Raw genomic sequence first — 16,633 nt, 5'->3', positions numbered from 1 at the left:
GGTCGTAGAGAGGCGGCGACCCTGGCATGACTGAGGGCGGCAACGGCCGCGATGAATGCAGACTCAATCAAATGGTTCCTGCAAAGTGTGATTCGCTGCGTGCATGGAAAGTCGTTGGTAAAAAACCAATGTTTGATCGCTCTTCTTACGCCACCCGTGATACCTTCCTGACATCGTCGGCCTCACTTCCGGGCCGCGCCTTCCCACATCGACGTGACCCCACACTCTCCCCACAATGCGTGTTACTGCCTTCCCAATGTCATTCCACTAGCCTTGCCTGCCTGCCTGCCTCACCACGTGGCTCGCGTACCTATTTAAAGCTTCAGCCTCGCCTTCATGATGGCTCATTGGCATGCCATGACTTTGACCGGTGCTTCATTCGACCTTGCACGAGTTCGAGACGGTCAAGTATGCTGCGTCTCTCTTCGTTGAGATCAGCCTGCCGCGCTCTGGTATTACTTATTAGTTGATACTCTTATAACGAATGCTAGCCACTTACACGTGATGCCCAATTGCCGATGATACATTCAATCAACTAGGTCACCAGACAGGGATGCGCATGCTGACGCATACGCATACGCAGGGTGCTGCAACAGATATATACGGCGACTAAACTAGGATCTATTTACAGCCTGCGCAGGTCGGCACACATTACGACGCTGGACCCTCGGACGCAGTGATTTTAATATTGTTTTTTTTTTTGGTTCTCTCGTTCTCTTGTTCTTACTCTATTCGCTGTATCTGCGACATTGCGGGAAAAAGGGACCCCTTGTCTGAAAACGCCCTTGCGCGAACACACAGGCATCTCAGCTTGACAGGCCGGGGGAAGAAAAAAGGACCGAGGTGAAGAGGCCACGCCTCAGACTGCAAAAATATACAAGGAAGCCCGGCCTATATTCCTTTCCCCCCAGGGTATCGCCATTTTTTTCCCAGCCACTTTCCAACTCCTCGCATGTCGTGAAAAGACGCGATTGTGATGCGTCCCACCATCCAGCTCTTCGCCCCATGTATAGATCCTCAACACAGATACAAGATATTAAAAAATAAAAATAAAAATGGACCCGCACCAGCCATGTCCGCCCGCGACGGAGCAGGAAACACGGCGGCGCTGAGTGCGTTTGGTAATAGGGTGCCGACGAGCCGATCCACATTGATCGACTCGCGGTAGAAGGGTATTTGTAGACAAAAAGACAAAAAAAGAAAGAAATCTCTCGAGCAGATGGGGCTCGTGGCCGAGGGGCGTGCCCTCTCTAAATGCCGTCGGTGGATACCGGGCAACCGCCTAGCATCTTGTTCAAACAGGATCCTCCAGAAGGGTATCGAAGCGTAAAATGGTGACAGATATGGAAATGGCGTCTATGTCGTCAATCAGTTCCAGCCGAGAGAGTTCTCGGCAGCAACGGGGGCCGAGATGTAGGCCGTCCTCGCAGAGTTGCCGGGACCGCTTCCCCTCGTACGGCCGCTGCCGTGGCTTTCGCGGCCACCGGCGGCTCCGTAGTTGGAGAAGTCCTGGCTCATCAGGGCACCGCCCATCATGGGCGGGCTGCCGGCACCGGTGTAGCGCATCTCGGATGAGGTGAGGGAGCTGGCGCGGCGGTGAGCCTGCTTCTTCTGCTTGTAGCGGCGGGCAATGATGAACATGGCAGCACCGTACGCGGCAGCAACACCCACAGCTCCGATACCGATGGCGGCGGCAGTGCCCTTTTGGATGGGAGACTGGTTGGAGCCGTCATCACCGGTGCCGAAGGGGTCGTTGGGGTTGTTGGGGGTAGAGGTAGACGAAGATCCGTCTCCGCCCGTAGAGGTGCCGTCATCCTCCTGGCCAGGAATGATCTCAATGGCAGGGTTAATGTTCTGAGTAAGGTTGTAGACGAGCTGATCGGGGTTGTTGTAGATGGCCGAGTTGGGAATCTTGATATCCATGCGCAGGGTGTCGACCATGCTCTTGGGGTAGTAGAACTTGGCGAGCGTGGTGATGTAGCCGAGGGTCTGGGACGTGTCATAGGGGACGAGCTTGGTCATCTGGATCTGGCTAATGTCCAGGCCGGCAGCATCGGCCAAAGCCTTGGGCAGGCACGTGAAGATCTGAGCGGCAGCGTTGGGGTTCTTGCTGACGTGCTGGTAGTTCTCACCGTGCAGGAAACCAATCTGCAGGAGAATGGTGTCCTTGGGCTGCTCGACGTTCGGGTCCGGGCCGCTGATGACCTTCGGAAGGTCAGAGGGCAGAGGAATGGTCGACGTCGGGGCAAGGGCCTCCGTGGGCGTGCTGAGCGAAGTGGACTGCTCGACAATGATGGTGCTGGGCAACCAGGACTCCGAGTCAGTAATGGTGGCCGTGGCGGGTATGCTCGTGATGATGGGAGTCGTCGTAGGCGGCACGGTGACAGTAGGCGTGGTCGGCGTGGTCTCGATCAAAGTCTCCGAGAGAACAGTAGTGTTCACGGGGAGAGTGGTGGTCGCGGCAGGCTCCGTAGACAAAGACTCGGTGGTAGTGGGGACGACGTTGGTGGCTGTGGCGGTCTCGTTGGCGACTGAGGTCGACGAGAGGGAGGAAGGCGTAGCCGTGGGAGCCACAGTCAAGCTGTCAGTCGAGTTGCTGATAGTAGTGGAGGCCGTAGGCAGCTGAGACAAGGTCGGGAGCTGCGTGGTAGTCGGGAAGGTCTCGGTAGACGTGGTGTTCACGGGGATCTCAACGGAGCCGGTAGCAGTTGTTGTCGGAACAGAAATGGCAGTGCTGTCGGTGATGGTGACCGGGGCGCTGGTGGTGGTCTGTCCGGCGGGGACCTCGGTTGAGGTGGCGTTGATGACATCGGAAGCAGGGAGAGCGGTCGTGGAAACAGACACGGGGACCTCGGTGGAAGAGGTGATGTTGACGACGGGCTCGCTGCTCACAACGGGGAGGCTGCTGGTGGTGGGCTCAGTAGAGATCTCAACAGAGGTCGTGGCGTTCGCGACGGGCTCAGTGGGTGCCGGGAGCGACGTGGTGGGAGCGGCAGAGGCCTCGGCGGAGGAGGTGACGTTGGCAACAGGCTCGGTCGGGATGGGCAGTCTAGTCGAGGTCGGGTCCGTAGGGGCCGGGAGTGCGGTAGGCGTCGGGATGACAACATCGGACGTCGAGGCTACAGGGGCCTCGGACGACGTTGCGTTGGCAATGGGCTCGGTGAGGTTCGTGGGAACGGCGACCTGGCTGGAAACGAAGGAGACGATGGGGTCCAGCGGGTTAGTGGGCTTGCTGCTCTCGGAGACGGCGGCAGATGTGGTCTCGGTGGAGGCACCGGAAGTCACCTGAACGGCAGCAGAAGTGGTGGTCTCAACGGGAAGGACGACGGAGCTCTGGGATGACGAAACGACGGGCTCGGTAGCGTTGACGTTGGGAACCGCGCTGGTAGTCTCGGGGTTCGCAGCCGCCGAAGAACGCTGGGCCTGCTCGGCTGAGGTGGTAGCCTGGGTGCTGGAAGTCTCGGACACGACCCCGGTGGGAGCCAGGAGGATACCAGATGAGGATGCGGCTGTGGTAGCCTCGCTGGATACAGCCTGGGCGCTCGTAGCAGCTTGCGTCGAAGAAACGGCCTCGGCGGTCGAGTTGGTGACCTCGACGTTGGTGGGAGCAGCGGAGCTAAGGACGGCCTCAGTGGTAGGAGCGATAGATGACGCCTCCGCGGTGGTGGGAGCCTGAGCGGAGGTGGCAGCTGCCGACGATTGAACGGCCTCGGAGGTACTGGCAGCAGCGGACGTCTGGACGGACTCGACAGTGGTAGTCGCAGCCGCGGAGGATTGAACAGCCTCGGAAGAGGTCGCGGCGGCGCTCGACTGAACGGCGGCAGTGGTCGTCTCAGGGGTCGTCGACGTGGGCTGGGTGGTCGCGGCAGCCTGCGAGGTCGAGGCGGCTTCGCTGGAAACTGTCGAGGTTTCGCTGGTCGTCGGCAGAACGGTAACCGGGGGAAGAGTAGAGGTGGGCACGGCGGAGCTTGTTGTCTCGGTCGTCTCTGTCGGGTCAAAGATGACGGTGCTGGAAATGATGACGGTCGTCACTCTTCCGTCGGGGAGGGTCGAGACTGTGGTGGAAATTGTCGTCGGAGGTGCGGATTCGGGGGCCGAGGAGATTGTGGAAGTCGACAACGGCGTGGGAATGGTCGACGATGAGCCAAAGAGAGAGTCCGAAAGGCTGGTGAGGATGTCACCAAACGTCGAGCTGATGGAGGCCGACGCGGTGGACTGGAAAGTGGTGCTCTCGGGCGCCGGGGGGAACGTCTCCTGTCTCGTGCTCGTCGAATTCACAAACTGTCGTTTAACGTGACGCGGAAAGTAGATCTTGGGCCGTTCCTGTTCGGCGCAGGCTGTCGAGGCCAGGCCGAGGGCGGCGGCCAGAAGAGCGGTCTTGGCGTGCATGGTTTCGTTTCCCGATTATCGTATATTCAATTGAAGGTCTTTAGCGATTGTAATGTTACCAATATTGGTGTTTAGTAGATGGGTGTCTTCATTCCGGTGTTAGTAAGTGCGTCGATGCTCGCAAGACGCTTGGCGACTCACTTTGTCAGGGTGTTCTAGAACGAATGTACTTGACAAGGAATTGTCAATGAGCGTGATGGCGTTTGGTTTTTGGTGTGTGTGAAATGAGTGACTCGACGAGATATCGTCAGATTGAATTGGGCGAGGACGTCTATTGATCCGTCACGTCGGCTGAGATTATGGCAGTTCCCGTTGTCGAATGCATGGGGAAACTGGCAGGTTGTCGGCGCGGAACCTCGACGACGATCTTCAAATGCGTCCAAAGCACATAAGGGGGGCGGTTAGATCGGCTCGACGGCAAAAAAGACCCCTTTCACGGCGTGAGGAGGCGCAGGTTGAGAATCGGAGGAGAGGAGGTTCGACGTCGCCGGATGGATTCTTGACGGAGGCGAGAGGATGTCGAAATTCGACTGTCGAAGAGACGAGGTCGGGAGAGAGGTGGGGGCGACAAGAGGAGAGCGAGCGTGAGGAGTAAAAGGGAAGGGAAGGGAAGAGAGAAAAAAGCGAGGGTGGTGTAAAGGAATGGAAGGGGACGCAAGAAGGAATGTGGATGGACGAGGCAGCGAAGGATGGGAGATTGATTGATTGATGGAAACACACGACAAGGGACGAGGGACGAGAGACCGGGGGGTTGATCAGGACGGACGGGGGTGGCAGCAGAAAGACCAAGAGAACCAAGAGAGCGAGAGGAGAGGGAGGAGTCCAGGAGGAGTGTGGTGAGGGCTCAGGTCGACCGTCAGGGAGGGAGGGGACGAGATGGGATGGGCCAGCATGGACCGGGTGGGTGGTGATGGGATGGCGGGTACGAAGTCCGAAGTATCCCACCACCTGTTTTATGTGCGAGAAACACGCGTGGACAAGTACCTGACCCTCGTACTCTGTACACGGGTACCTTGGTCCAGGTTGATCGCGGTGCTGACGGGGGAAGAAGGGACGGGAGCTGGCTGCTGGCTGCTGGAAAGGCAGAGGAACCAAGCCGGGCACTGCTGGGCTGTACCGCGCGAAGGCAATTAACAAGTCCAGGCACAAACTCGAGGGTGTGCAGGGGGGCGTGCGGTACCCTTTGGCCGTGGCTCAAGGCGAGAAGGTACTTGCCTTAGCTAAGACGTCTACCAGTACCTTAGTGCACCTCAGGTACGGCATAAGGTACCTTACATTTGGCTCGATTCTATTTTTTCCTCTTCCCGTCGTCCCCAAGCGTCAACCCCCTTTTTGCATGTTCACCACCTACCATGGCACCGACAGTCTACACTTCATGAGGCCCTGCAGGTGAGTCAAGGCCCAGCTGGCACAAGTGCACGACTTGCCTACCTGCAGTATTCGTAAGAACAATTACTGGTCCTCACTTCGTGCACACGCAGGCGGCATGGCTTGACCTGTGTGGTACGACGACTGTGGTGCTTCTCCGGCCCGTCATCTTATTACTCTCACCACACCTGAAGACCGCCGTCAAGTACCTTTCCTATGCCAGCTAGCCCCGACCGGTACGAGTTATGCGTATCCGTAGTGTACGAAGTATTGCATCCCCGTCAGCATCCACGGCCGAGAGGGACAGCCAACGTCGCCCGACCATTACGCAACTCCCCTGGGCACAGCAAAGTCAGTCTGAGTCTCACTGACTCTGACTGGGTCCTGAGGGCTAACGGTCACTTCCTTGGAGCCAAACGGATACCATTTTGAGCTTTCAGACCGACGAGCTGACAAGGCACATGGACGGCGGGTTGTCGTCCGAGAGGCATCTTTCTTCTCTCGTGTACAAAGCACAACGCAGCCCAACCCTGACCAGAGCTGGGACGAAATTGTTGGATTGGGTTTGTGTAGAATGGACGATTGCCCAGAGACGAGATGAAAGACAATGCGATTCGACCGTCACGGCTGAACTCTCGTCCCTGCCCGCCAAACGGTTGGAACATTGCACTTCTGCAGCATTGCGGCGTATGGCTTCTGCCAGCGGGTTCGTTGAGTCAAGGCGAGGATCCCCTTTGCGAGCAAAGCGCGTAGACCCGGGATCTTCCTCCCCCCGAATCTTGCAGACGCGGACGTATTGTATTATTTTTGGCAAACAGAGGGGCCGTTGGCTTCTTGGACTCTTCTACTCTAGAGTCTAGAGATTGACAGACTTAGACCGTGTTGTTGGACGGTGCCGCATCGTGCGCATCTGTTTCCCTATTTGATAGTACCCTGGACTCGATGTCGTCCAGAATAGTCAAGTGGAAGCCAAACTTTCGACTCTCACCGGAAAACGCTAACATTGACGACAATGCATTGATGAGTGTTGACCATGTGTTGCCCCTGTCCGCCATCACTGCCGGACGTCCACGGTGGGACGGGTGGTAAATCTCGCGAAATGATATTGCTGTTTTGGTCATGGTCTACCGTCGAGGTCCCTCTGTCATGGCGTGCTCGTCCGTGTGCCTGTTCTAGACTCTGGTGGTTGTTGGTCGGAACGGTCAGCTCTCAGGTCGACGGTCAGGGGAGCAAGTCACTAGCTAGTCCAGTACTCCAAGATGCGGTGCTCCGTACCTGATCACTGGCCAACGCCGTCGCCGCGCCCATACTCGGTAGTCCGCACACGATATTCGTACAGCACCAAGCTGGCAAGCAGCAGCCCGGGCAGTGATGGTCCGCCTTATTGCAGTAGGTACGCACAGTAATACTCTGCAGAGCACACTATTCCGTAGGAGGGCGGGAAGGCAAAGTGGTGTGGAGAAAAAAGGAGGCGCACCGTTCCTGTGCCGTGCTGTGCTGTACCGCACAAAGTACACCACATCCGTTGCTGGCAAGCAAACTCGTCAGACGGCGGTTTATTGCCCGCGTTGCATTGCTCGGAGCTGGCTGCTGGCTGCTGGCTGCTAGCTGCTGGCTGATGGCTGAGCGGCACTGGAAGTTGAGGTACGGACGATGTGGAAGATGGTGAGCAGCCGCTGCCCGCAGGAAATGGAGAGAGGGGCTTAGCTTTTTCGGGGCACGGGCTAAAAATGGGCAGAAATGGTTGCCGCCGGGTACGTACCGCAGAGCTTTAGATGATGTGAGGTGGGGCAGAAAGTGGAGTAAGGATAACCCAGGCCCTTGCCCGCCCTCGCCAATATTGAATACTTGCTTTTTGGGTGGTCTTTCCTGCAAAGAAGCAAGTCCCTTTCCAAGGTCCTCCCATCGGCCTTGCTGTCAACTTTGGCCCTGTTCGTCCTCTGCCGGGGCTTGTTGCTCCTTCGAGGCCGTGCCAGGTGGACCGGAGAACAGGGGCAAATCTGACAAGCGAGCGCAGATCATTGGCCGAATCTCGGTGATGCGACGCTACGGGCAATTTTGCGCCGTTCAACCCCTGCAGACCCTTGCCGGGGAGGGTCACTGAGCAAGACCGGGGGAGGAGACTCCTCCTTCCCAGATTCCTTCTCCAGGCTTTTCCAGGTGGGCAGTCATGCAGTGGGCACTTTCCCTACACTAGGCCACTGGCAACTTGCAAAGACGGGCAGACTGGGCAGGTGCGTGGTCACTGGTGGGCAACTGCCAATGTGGGCTATTCCCTCCCTAGCCTCACCTTTCCAAGGCGCGTTCCCTTCCGTGGCCTTGCACAAACCTGCACCGATGCATGCACACATCGGCCCTCCAACTGTCCAACGAGCACAAATACACCACACATTGATTGACTGGAGAGTCAGCACTCAGAACCACCAACGGCGCAGATCCATCATCCCCCTCCAATTCTTTGCACAAGCATGGATCCGTGGGGCTAGCTGACGAGATGGACAGTACAGACCGAATCCCGCCGTTGATCTCTGCCCTCGAGAGACCCGAGTATGATTGAAGACACTTGGTATCCGTACCGATACAGATGCGTCCTGGAAGAATCCCAACCCGGACGAAATGATAATCGGAGGCAATCTGCATTTCCAACGTCCTCTTGTGGAAATCCCTCCTCAACCTCCGCCCTGCAACACTCCAACGCTAGCAGCCCACGTCTTGTGACTGCTCCAGGGTTGCAGGTGGTCCCCAGGTCCATGGCAACGCTGGACACACAGACAACCTGACAAGCGACGCTTTCGACCAGTCTCCTTGGCCGTGACTGTACGAATAGAGTCAAGAGTCGTCCAACTCGACCGTCTTGCGGGGGCGTAGAGGTACGTTGCGTTGCTGCCGTTGCAACCCGGCATCACGCCTAAATTGATGTTTATGAGCATAATAGATTGCGCTTGCCGTCCTCGGGAGTCGATGTGCTCAGGCCGCCCGCCACCTGCAGTCAAGAATCAATAATGCTGTCCAAAGTAGCCCTCACCAGAGTCACCACTCGCGTAGCGTCCAATACTCCAATTCGCATGGCACCATTCGACAATCTGGGCCACCATGGTATACAGTTGGAGCATACGGAGTACATACTTGACTCTCTCATCACTCTCGACGTTCCATCAGAGTCGAGTGCCAACGATACAACCGCCATGCCAGTGCCTCTCGATTGGCGTCTCAACGGCGGGTTGGCGACACGCGCGTTGTGCTCAGCACGCTTCCGAGTTCCAACAAGCGGCGGTTGTTGGTCCTCGATCGGAGGACCATGGAACGACACGATACAAAGCGGATACTCGATCACAGGCCCAAAACCCGCTTATTTGAGGTACCGTTCGTTGGAGGCGCTCGTACCGCTCGCCAGCAGGGCTACCGTTGGAGCGTCCTGATCTCGTCCCTTTCCCGTCGGCGCTATCCCTGCTCGACTTCCACCTTCCCCATGCGATAGTGTGGATGGCTGAGAACACGCGCCCAATGGGAGCCGACGCCGGTGCCCTTAGCTTGTCTCGAATGTCCCGTTGATGGACGTGGGCTTGAGCCTTTAATCATAACCGCACCAACGCACGCCACAGACGAGATTTGGAGCTCTAGCGAGACGACGATGCACAACGGCCCAGGCTTTGGGAATATCAATACCAGCCATCAACACTGAGTCCCGATTTCGTGCAGAATTCGAAAACCTTCTCGATGCTCGTGCTGCCGTACAGTTGGCACGAGGGCGCAGCCACGCAGAGGGCTGGCGGAAAACCTGCCAGCTGTGTGTTATTGTTCCAGTACCGGCAAACCGGCCGCCGTCAATATCTCTGCGACTCGTCAAGTGGGGTTGGTCTCCGCCGATCATCCAGTTACGCAAAGCTCTGATCAGAACGCACCGGGGGGGACAGAGGCCCAGCGAATGGTCTCGCCCTTTCTGATCAGCCATCGAGGATCACCCTGCAACGTCCATTGATGGTGTGTTTCTCCACGTGGGTAAAGAGCAAAAAAAAAATCGAAGCTTTATTGCTGTTTTATCCCTCTCTTTAGACATGTCCTTTTTTCAGGCTCTGCGAGTTCGCGCACCGGGATACATGCCGGGCCAGTTGGATTGTTTACAGTTACACGCGAGTTGCACACGCGACTCCTTGCTCAAGGCCGCAGGAACACTCAGACGTCAGCCTTGGGACAACGTAATCAGCACAAAAGAGCCCCATCATCTGTTCGAGACGGAGTACTGGCTTTCGAAGGGCTTCAATGGCCGTGACACGAATCCTCTATCCGACTCTGTGGAACTCAAGCCCAGGGCTCGGAATCGGTGCCCAGGCCCATGCTCAGTTCTCGTCCTTCCCCCCAGTGTCGTCACAGGTGCAGGACAGCGTTGGCCAAGTCTTCTCCCATCGCATCCTGAAGCGATGCCCTGAGAGGAGGGAATGAGGGTCGGTGGAACAGCGCTCCTGAATACACGACAGATTGAGGCTGTGCAGCACTCGCATGCCTTGTCTCTCTGCTCTTCTGCCACAGGCTCACAGCCATGTCCGTCCCCATTCCTCGCCTATCCGCAAGTTGCCGTCCGGCCCGTCTCGTGTTGTGTCGCGTCACATCGTCGAGCTTGAAGCGGCGGTGTCATCAACGTGCCAGAGTGTCTCTTCCATCGGCACCCGTCACTCTAGAAGCCATTGGGCGGGAGCCACAGCAGGCATCGGAATGGAGTCACATCAATCGCTGCTTCTCTGGCGGCGCGGTATCCGTGGGCAGTACACTTCTGAAGACTGAAGCTGCCGCTCCGGCTCCGAGTCCCGGTGGCGGTTCCCGCTCCAACGGCATCGACTGTGTCTGGCAGTCTGCCAACTTCGCGCGTGCCACCATCGCTAGCGAGCGGACCGGGCTGAGTCAAAATACTACCAAGACATGCGCTATCGTTGGTGCGTCAGGTACTCAAGGCACGGCGTGGGCGTGGGCGTGGGCGTGTGCGTGGCTCGTGAGCTAACTCGAATAGCTACGTGCTCTCATTCCCAATCTCCAAGTCCAAGAGTGACGAATTTCAGTTCCTGGCGGCGTCCAGGGAGACGCTATGACCACGGCATCAAGAGTTCGAGACCCCTTCGTCACCTCCAGCGTCTCGGCTACCCACGCAACGCTGTGTCTTGCTTCGAAATCGCCTTCTGCTTTGTTTAGTGCGACCTGCTGGCTGCTTCTCTCTCTCTCCCTCTACGGATTGGCTCCCGAGGCTTTGCCGCACCTGAGAATGTGGGCTACACACCCTGAAACCCTGGTAACATGCTGGACAGCTGGAAAATCGAATTAGGGACCCATTGCAGCATTTTTTCAAGGTGTTTCAAGATGTACTGGGGAGTGCTTGTCAGTCTCCCTCTGAAAGTGAAGGGGGGTTGTTTACCTGCCGATCATTCTATTGCCCGCAGCTTCATATTACCGACCAATGTCTTCCGTTCCAAGCAGCCAAATCTTCGCTGTATTTGCCATATTATGATCCTCGCCGGTGTTTGGCCTTGTCTCTGGGATGTGAGCCGCAGCCGTTCGCAGCATTCACGGGAATCTGATGCAGCCCTAGGTAAGTAAGATTGACTAGGCTTGAGACCAGGACTAACATGACGACCAAGGCATTCTCACGCATTGAGTCTTCGTCTCGTGTCTTTCTGCACGTGCTCCCGCCCGCTGAGCATCGCAGAGTCGATTCGCGGGTGATGCTGCACAGGTGTCATGTCTGAGATGTCGGGATGAACTCTGCGGCAGCCTCGCCCCGACACCGGCAAAGAACAACACTGTGTTTCAAAATGACACCAGAGTACGATGCTGGAATGTGATGGGGATGAGGGATTCCGCTGCAGGCTCGTCCAGAGGGCTGCTGTGGCACCGGACGCTTCAGCCACGTGTTTCCCTGTCGTCTGCGTGCGAGGATTTCGTACTCGGCCAGGCCACTAATTTCTTCTGCGACGCGCTGTTCAGCCTGTGGCATCGAGGACTTCGGGGGTAGGGATCTCATCATTTCATCATGTTCGTTGGCACTCTATATCTTACAACGCTCGTGTTAGATATGGTATGCACTTTGAATTGGAGGCGTCAGCGGATGACATGGCCGAGTTGTTAGAGAGTCGGCACCGAGAGGAAGGCGGCATACGCCGGTGCCTCCGGTAGGTGTGGAGATTGACGGAGCGGATGGCCGGTCGGCCGAGGCCGTAGTCCCGGCATCTGCCCGGTATCTGCCCGGCCGAGCTTCATCACGGTGACTACCGGAGCCTCATTGCGTTCATGTCGACAGAGTGGCAGCGACTGCCATGTACCACCCGCGAGCATGAGAACAGAAGCGCGTCTAACTGGCTACAGTGCTCTGTCGACACCCTTTTATTGCACTTCAGGTTTGTGGGCAAGCTTGTGGCTGTTGATGCGTTGAGCAGTTCATCAGGGTCATGTGACGCACGACAGAAATACATGTCATTCGTCTCTCGATCGTGGCCGAATCTGCTACATTCGATCATAGTGCACCGGCTTGATGCGAAAAAGGAGCAAACAAGGTGCAGATCGGACGGTATTGGGAAGCATGAAGATATATACCTTGTCGAGGGCTGCAGCCGCCGTGTCCAGCATCCATTACACGGCTTGCGAAGCCACTCATTGGCGAGAATCCGCTGCCCTGGAAACTTCACCCGGCTTGCTTTCTGCAATGCATGGACGCTTTCGGTCTTCTCACCTTGACGACTGATCGGGGCCGGGTCTGCAGGATGTATTCCGCCGCGAGCCCGTGGAGCAGTTCGGGATCCTGTCAGTCTAGCCCTAGATTGACGACAATGAATGGCGGGCTCTTCGCAAGCATAACCAGAACGGTATTGCGAAAGCCGCGAAGATGCATATGCGGATGGCGGACGGATATGAGCAGTCACATTGTGTGCCCGCCGCCCAAGACCAAGGACCAAGGAGCATTTGCGTCGATTTTGACGCCTCCGCGAGGAAGCCCCAGCCGGCCGAAATCCACCTGATCTTTTCTTTTTCTGCCGTTCGTGTACCGCGATGTGCATTTTCTCGCGGGATAGAATGGAGGTGGTTGGCAGACGCGGTGGGGGTCCGCTTCCTGTCATTTTCGACGTCCCCCGTCATTTTGTGGCAGGGCTGGTGGCGTCGTGGGACACCAACGACAATATACAAACCGGCCGAGTGGCCGAGAGACATACGGGGCGGCATTTGTCAAGAACGACACCTCTGAGTGCAGTTGGATGCCGACGATGAAATCTCGGGTTGGCGTTGGACGTTGACGAGTGGCGGCGGCAGCGAGTGACACCAGGTTGGTTGGACGAGCGTTGATCTGCGAATAGCGCAGTGGGATGGAGGGGCAGCGCAGGGCCGGGAGGTGAGAACTGGGGCAAGCTGCAAAGCCGCAAAGCCGTAACCCCTCGTTCGCAGGCTTGCTGCAGGACGACGTATTAGCGCTTGGACGCTAGTCTGCCCGAGGGGCAACTCTCGCACGTCGCGATGCAGCCTTTTGACAAAGGGGACGACGGGAGGTAGGTTTGACTGGAGCGGAGAAATCGGGGTGAGACGCAAGTTCGCAACAGCAATGCTGCGTAGGCGGCGGCGAGGACGGCGACGGCGATGATGATGACCAGTCAGAAGCGATGGAAACCCGGCGGAACCATGGATCGCAGCGGCAGGATCAGCGCGAGCGGCCGAATCTCGACGGCTAGCTACGTTTGGGGCTTTTCCAGACGTGGGAGAGCCGGATTGACGGTATGTGCTTGGGCGGTGAGATGATGTGACTCGCATCTGAGGTACCTTGCTTGAAGGTGAGCAACATGGATAAGGTGAAAGTATCGACGCAAGCCACAGTGTGGTTGAATCGAACCGGGGGTGCGTGGGAGAGTTGCGATAGCCATTGCCAACTTTTTGTGTGGATTTTTTAATCATTATTCTTGAGCATGTAGTGACAGGTATTCCCAGTGCTGTGTCGCGCTGATACAACCCGACAAAGCTTCTTCCAGGTACACGCGCACATGCAGTCCAACCAAGCAGTGCCCGTGTACTTTACCTACCTAGGTCAGGAACCTTGGAAAGGTTACGCGCAAGGTGAAGCGAGGATGCCCGGGAGTTGTTGGACGCTCGAGGTTAAAGTCTGGTGGTTGAGGGTGTTGAGGAACTGCCCGCTGCCGCCTGCGCCTGCTGTTCTGACAGGCCGCCCTGACGTAAGGCACAGCCGGTCGTTTGGCGGGGTCGGCAAGGTACCTCTGCTCGCCTGGGCGGGGACCTTTGGCTTCGGGATCGCCCATCACGGCGGACTCTGTTTCTTGGTAACGGTACCCAGGCGAGGAGTAGACTTTTCGGCGCGACGCAGGCAAAAGGTTACAGCATTTACAAGTCTCCGCGACCAAGGGCCCGGGTTCGTCATCGGCTCCCTTGGCTGGGGCGGCAAGTACCTATTTTCCCTTCCATTTGGTTTGAGCACCTCACCCACGCAAGGCGATGCGCGCGAGTCGACCTCCCCCGTTCGTCAGGGCAGCTTGTCGCAATGCCTGGTTCGGTTCGATATCCCCTCGTTCCTCAGTACCGTCAAACCTAGGGTGTAAAGTAGGTACACGAAATAGATACATGGGGCGGCCCTTGCCTCACCGTAAGGTACCATAAGGTGCTCCTTCCCATCGCAAGGTGACGAAACTATTTAGAGCGCCAGGCTGCATCCCCCCCCCCTCCGAACCACTGGACCACTGCCCTCTGCCCTCTGCGATTTTACCCCTCCATCCTCCGTCAACCCCACTTGGATTCCCTTTACCTGCTTTTGCTGCCCTTGTCTTTAAAGCAGTAGCTTTCCTCAGCTTCCTTCTCTGCAATTCTTTCCCACCAACATCACCACAAACACAAACTCCAATCACTTTACAAATCACAACCGACAAAATGGGTGTTACCAAGACGACTCACCAGTCCGGCTCCGGCGCCATCCCCAAGCCCGGCCAGACCGTCACCATTGAGTACACCGGTTTCCTCAAGGATACCTCCAAGCCCGACAACAAGGGCGCCAAGTGAGCAAACACTCCCACTACCCCGCCCGGCGCAGTTCTCTCCTTCAATACCATGCTAACGAGTGCTTCAATTGCCAGGTTCGACTCCTCCGTCGGCCGCGGCGACTTTGTCACCAGAATTGGCGTCGGCCAGGTCATCAAGGGTATGTCTGCACCGAGACACTCGCATACGTCCTTGCTGTCCTCTCCTCAGACTTTTTCGAATACACACACGATGTTGGTATTGCAAAACCGAATGCTCACTGACGCATGACCGCAGGCTGGGATGAGGGTGTCACCCAGATGAACGTTGGCGAGAAGGCTACTCTCGACATCACCAGGTAAGGAACATCTGTCCTACAGTCCTCAGTGGGATGGCTTTGTACAGCGTACGGCAAGACAATGAACTTGGCTAACGTGTGTTTCGCAGTGACTACGCCTACGGCGAGCGGTAAGCCATACTCACCATGAACAGGGCCTAGGCTATGCCAGGCATCTGTTGCTACCATGACCAATGGATACTAATTTCATTACCCAACAGCGGCTTCACCGGCCACATTCCCCCCAACGCCGACCTCATCTTGTAAGTTTGACCCTGTGCGAGATGATCGCTGTTTGGCAGCATCAAGGCGTCCACGACTGCGGTACTGACCAAACCCTACAGCGACGTTGAGCTGAAGAAGGTCCAGTAAAGCATCAAAGCTTTGCTTCGTTTCGCGCAAGTGGTTAGCTGGAAAGACGATATGGAGTAGGCACACTCGGCCTTCCTTGCAGGGTGGAGAGTACAGTTCCCAGAACGTACTCGGACCCAAATATACTCTCTTCAACTGCCGCATAACAATCTTTTATTGCCAATGAGTGTGAAATGTTTTTGCGTAGCTGCCGGATCGCATGCGCGACGGGGTCTGGGGCGGTGCCCACGTCACACGGCATGCGGTGCTGGTGATACACGTACTCATGTGATTTGGCCTGTCCCATCGCCAATTCTTTCCAATGGGGATCCCTATTGTATTCTTGTATGAGTGCTCGTTGATGACTATGAAGAGACGTAGATACAAACTCTATGGACTATAACACGACTGGGCATGGTGTGCTGCCGCTGCCTAGGTGAAGAGAGGCTTTGGAACATGATATTCGCCATTCCACACGTGTAGGGGACTTTTCGGGCCTAAAAAAATCGGAATCATGATGGCAGATGCATTGGCTTTCATTCGAACAGTTCAATGAGTCTGAAATGTGTTGGTGGATGTTGTGTTTGAATTTATTTGCTATTTAAATCATTGATTTAATTCCGTTTATTGACGAATGTCCACATCCTCATGTTGCCATACTCAACTTCATTGGGCAATATAGTAGCATATTGCACACACTACTACAAACCTTACAGACAAGAAACATGAAGAACGTCTGCGCTCGAATATCCTACTCAAACCAAAGAGCCAAGCCTAGGACTCATAGTTAGGTCGACTTCAAGTGGTGATGGAACTCGGTAGATTCTCGGAGAATATGACACACAGTGACTGAGTACGGTGCGGTGAGTAGGTGCTCGTTTCTGTACATATTGGACCATGTGAAAGTGCCACATACCCACGTACACACAGTACGAACGACACTGCTTCACCTTGGCTGAAGTTGTCTTGGTCTGGTACCTTATTCCTCACCACTGAACGCATTGAGGGGCAATGTTTAGAAATCGGCCAGTGGAGCTTCCCTTTACCTCACAGCGCCAATCGCCCGCCTTACGTGAGGTAACCCAGGCGCACCCCTGCCCCTCGTCGACACCTCCACATCCGGGCTCCACGACCACCTTTACATCACCGGAAACGAGGCTGCTCTTTCTTCCTGCACAACCACATCAACTGCAACACGAC

General features: G+C 56.4%; 4 protein-coding genes across 4 annotated transcripts; 2 read left to right on the top strand and 2 right to left on the bottom strand.

The window, feature by feature from the left end:
* Positions 1 to 1,368: 1,368 nt before the first annotated feature.
* BDZ83DRAFT_572392 (uncharacterized protein) lies at positions 1,369 to 2,724 on the bottom strand (the record flags this gene model as incomplete). The annotated part of the gene is made up of 1 exon (XM_060504499.1): positions 1,369 to 2,724. A coding segment is annotated over one exon (1,356 nt), but the record flags the coding sequence as incomplete, so codon positions are not given.
* Positions 2,725 to 10,294: 7,570 nt separating this feature from the next.
* Positions 10,295 to 10,838, top strand: BDZ83DRAFT_749996 (uncharacterized protein; the record flags this gene model as incomplete). Its single annotated transcript, XM_060513859.1, has 2 exons — positions 10,295 to 10,689; positions 10,760 to 10,838. 2 exons carry the CDS (start codon positions 10,295 to 10,297, stop codon positions 10,836 to 10,838), a joined length of 474 nt encoding a protein of 157 aa, XP_060367500.1.
* Positions 10,839 to 11,924: 1,086 nt separating this feature from the next.
* On the bottom strand, positions 11,925 to 13,308 carry BDZ83DRAFT_204897 (uncharacterized protein). Its single transcript, XM_060501669.1, has one exon. The coding sequence runs from the start codon at positions 12,852 to 12,854 to the stop codon at positions 12,009 to 12,011; it is 846 nt and encodes a 281-aa protein (XP_060367499.1). The 5' UTR covers positions 12,855 to 13,308; the 3' UTR covers positions 11,925 to 12,008.
* A 1,350-nt stretch (positions 13,309 to 14,658) lies between these two features.
* BDZ83DRAFT_749995 (FKBP-type peptidyl-prolyl cis-trans isomerase) lies at positions 14,659 to 15,454 on the top strand (the record flags this gene model as incomplete). Its single annotated transcript, XM_060513858.1, has 6 exons — positions 14,659 to 14,783; positions 14,862 to 14,926; positions 15,043 to 15,103; positions 15,193 to 15,213; positions 15,304 to 15,345; positions 15,427 to 15,454. 6 exons carry the CDS (start codon positions 14,659 to 14,661, stop codon positions 15,452 to 15,454), a joined length of 342 nt encoding a protein of 113 aa, XP_060367498.1.
* Between the last annotated feature and the right edge of the window lie 1,179 nt (positions 15,455 to 16,633).

The sequence above is a fragment of the Colletotrichum acutatum genome (genome assembly GCF_030867785.1).
Source record: "Colletotrichum acutatum strain CBS 112980 chromosome Unknown BDZ83scaffold_24, whole genome shotgun sequence".
Lineage (NCBI taxonomy): Eukaryota > Fungi > Ascomycota > Sordariomycetes > Glomerellales > Glomerellaceae > Colletotrichum > Colletotrichum acutatum.
The sequence above is the reverse complement of the archived record's forward strand: the minus strand, read 5'-3'. Positions and strand labels throughout refer to the sequence as shown.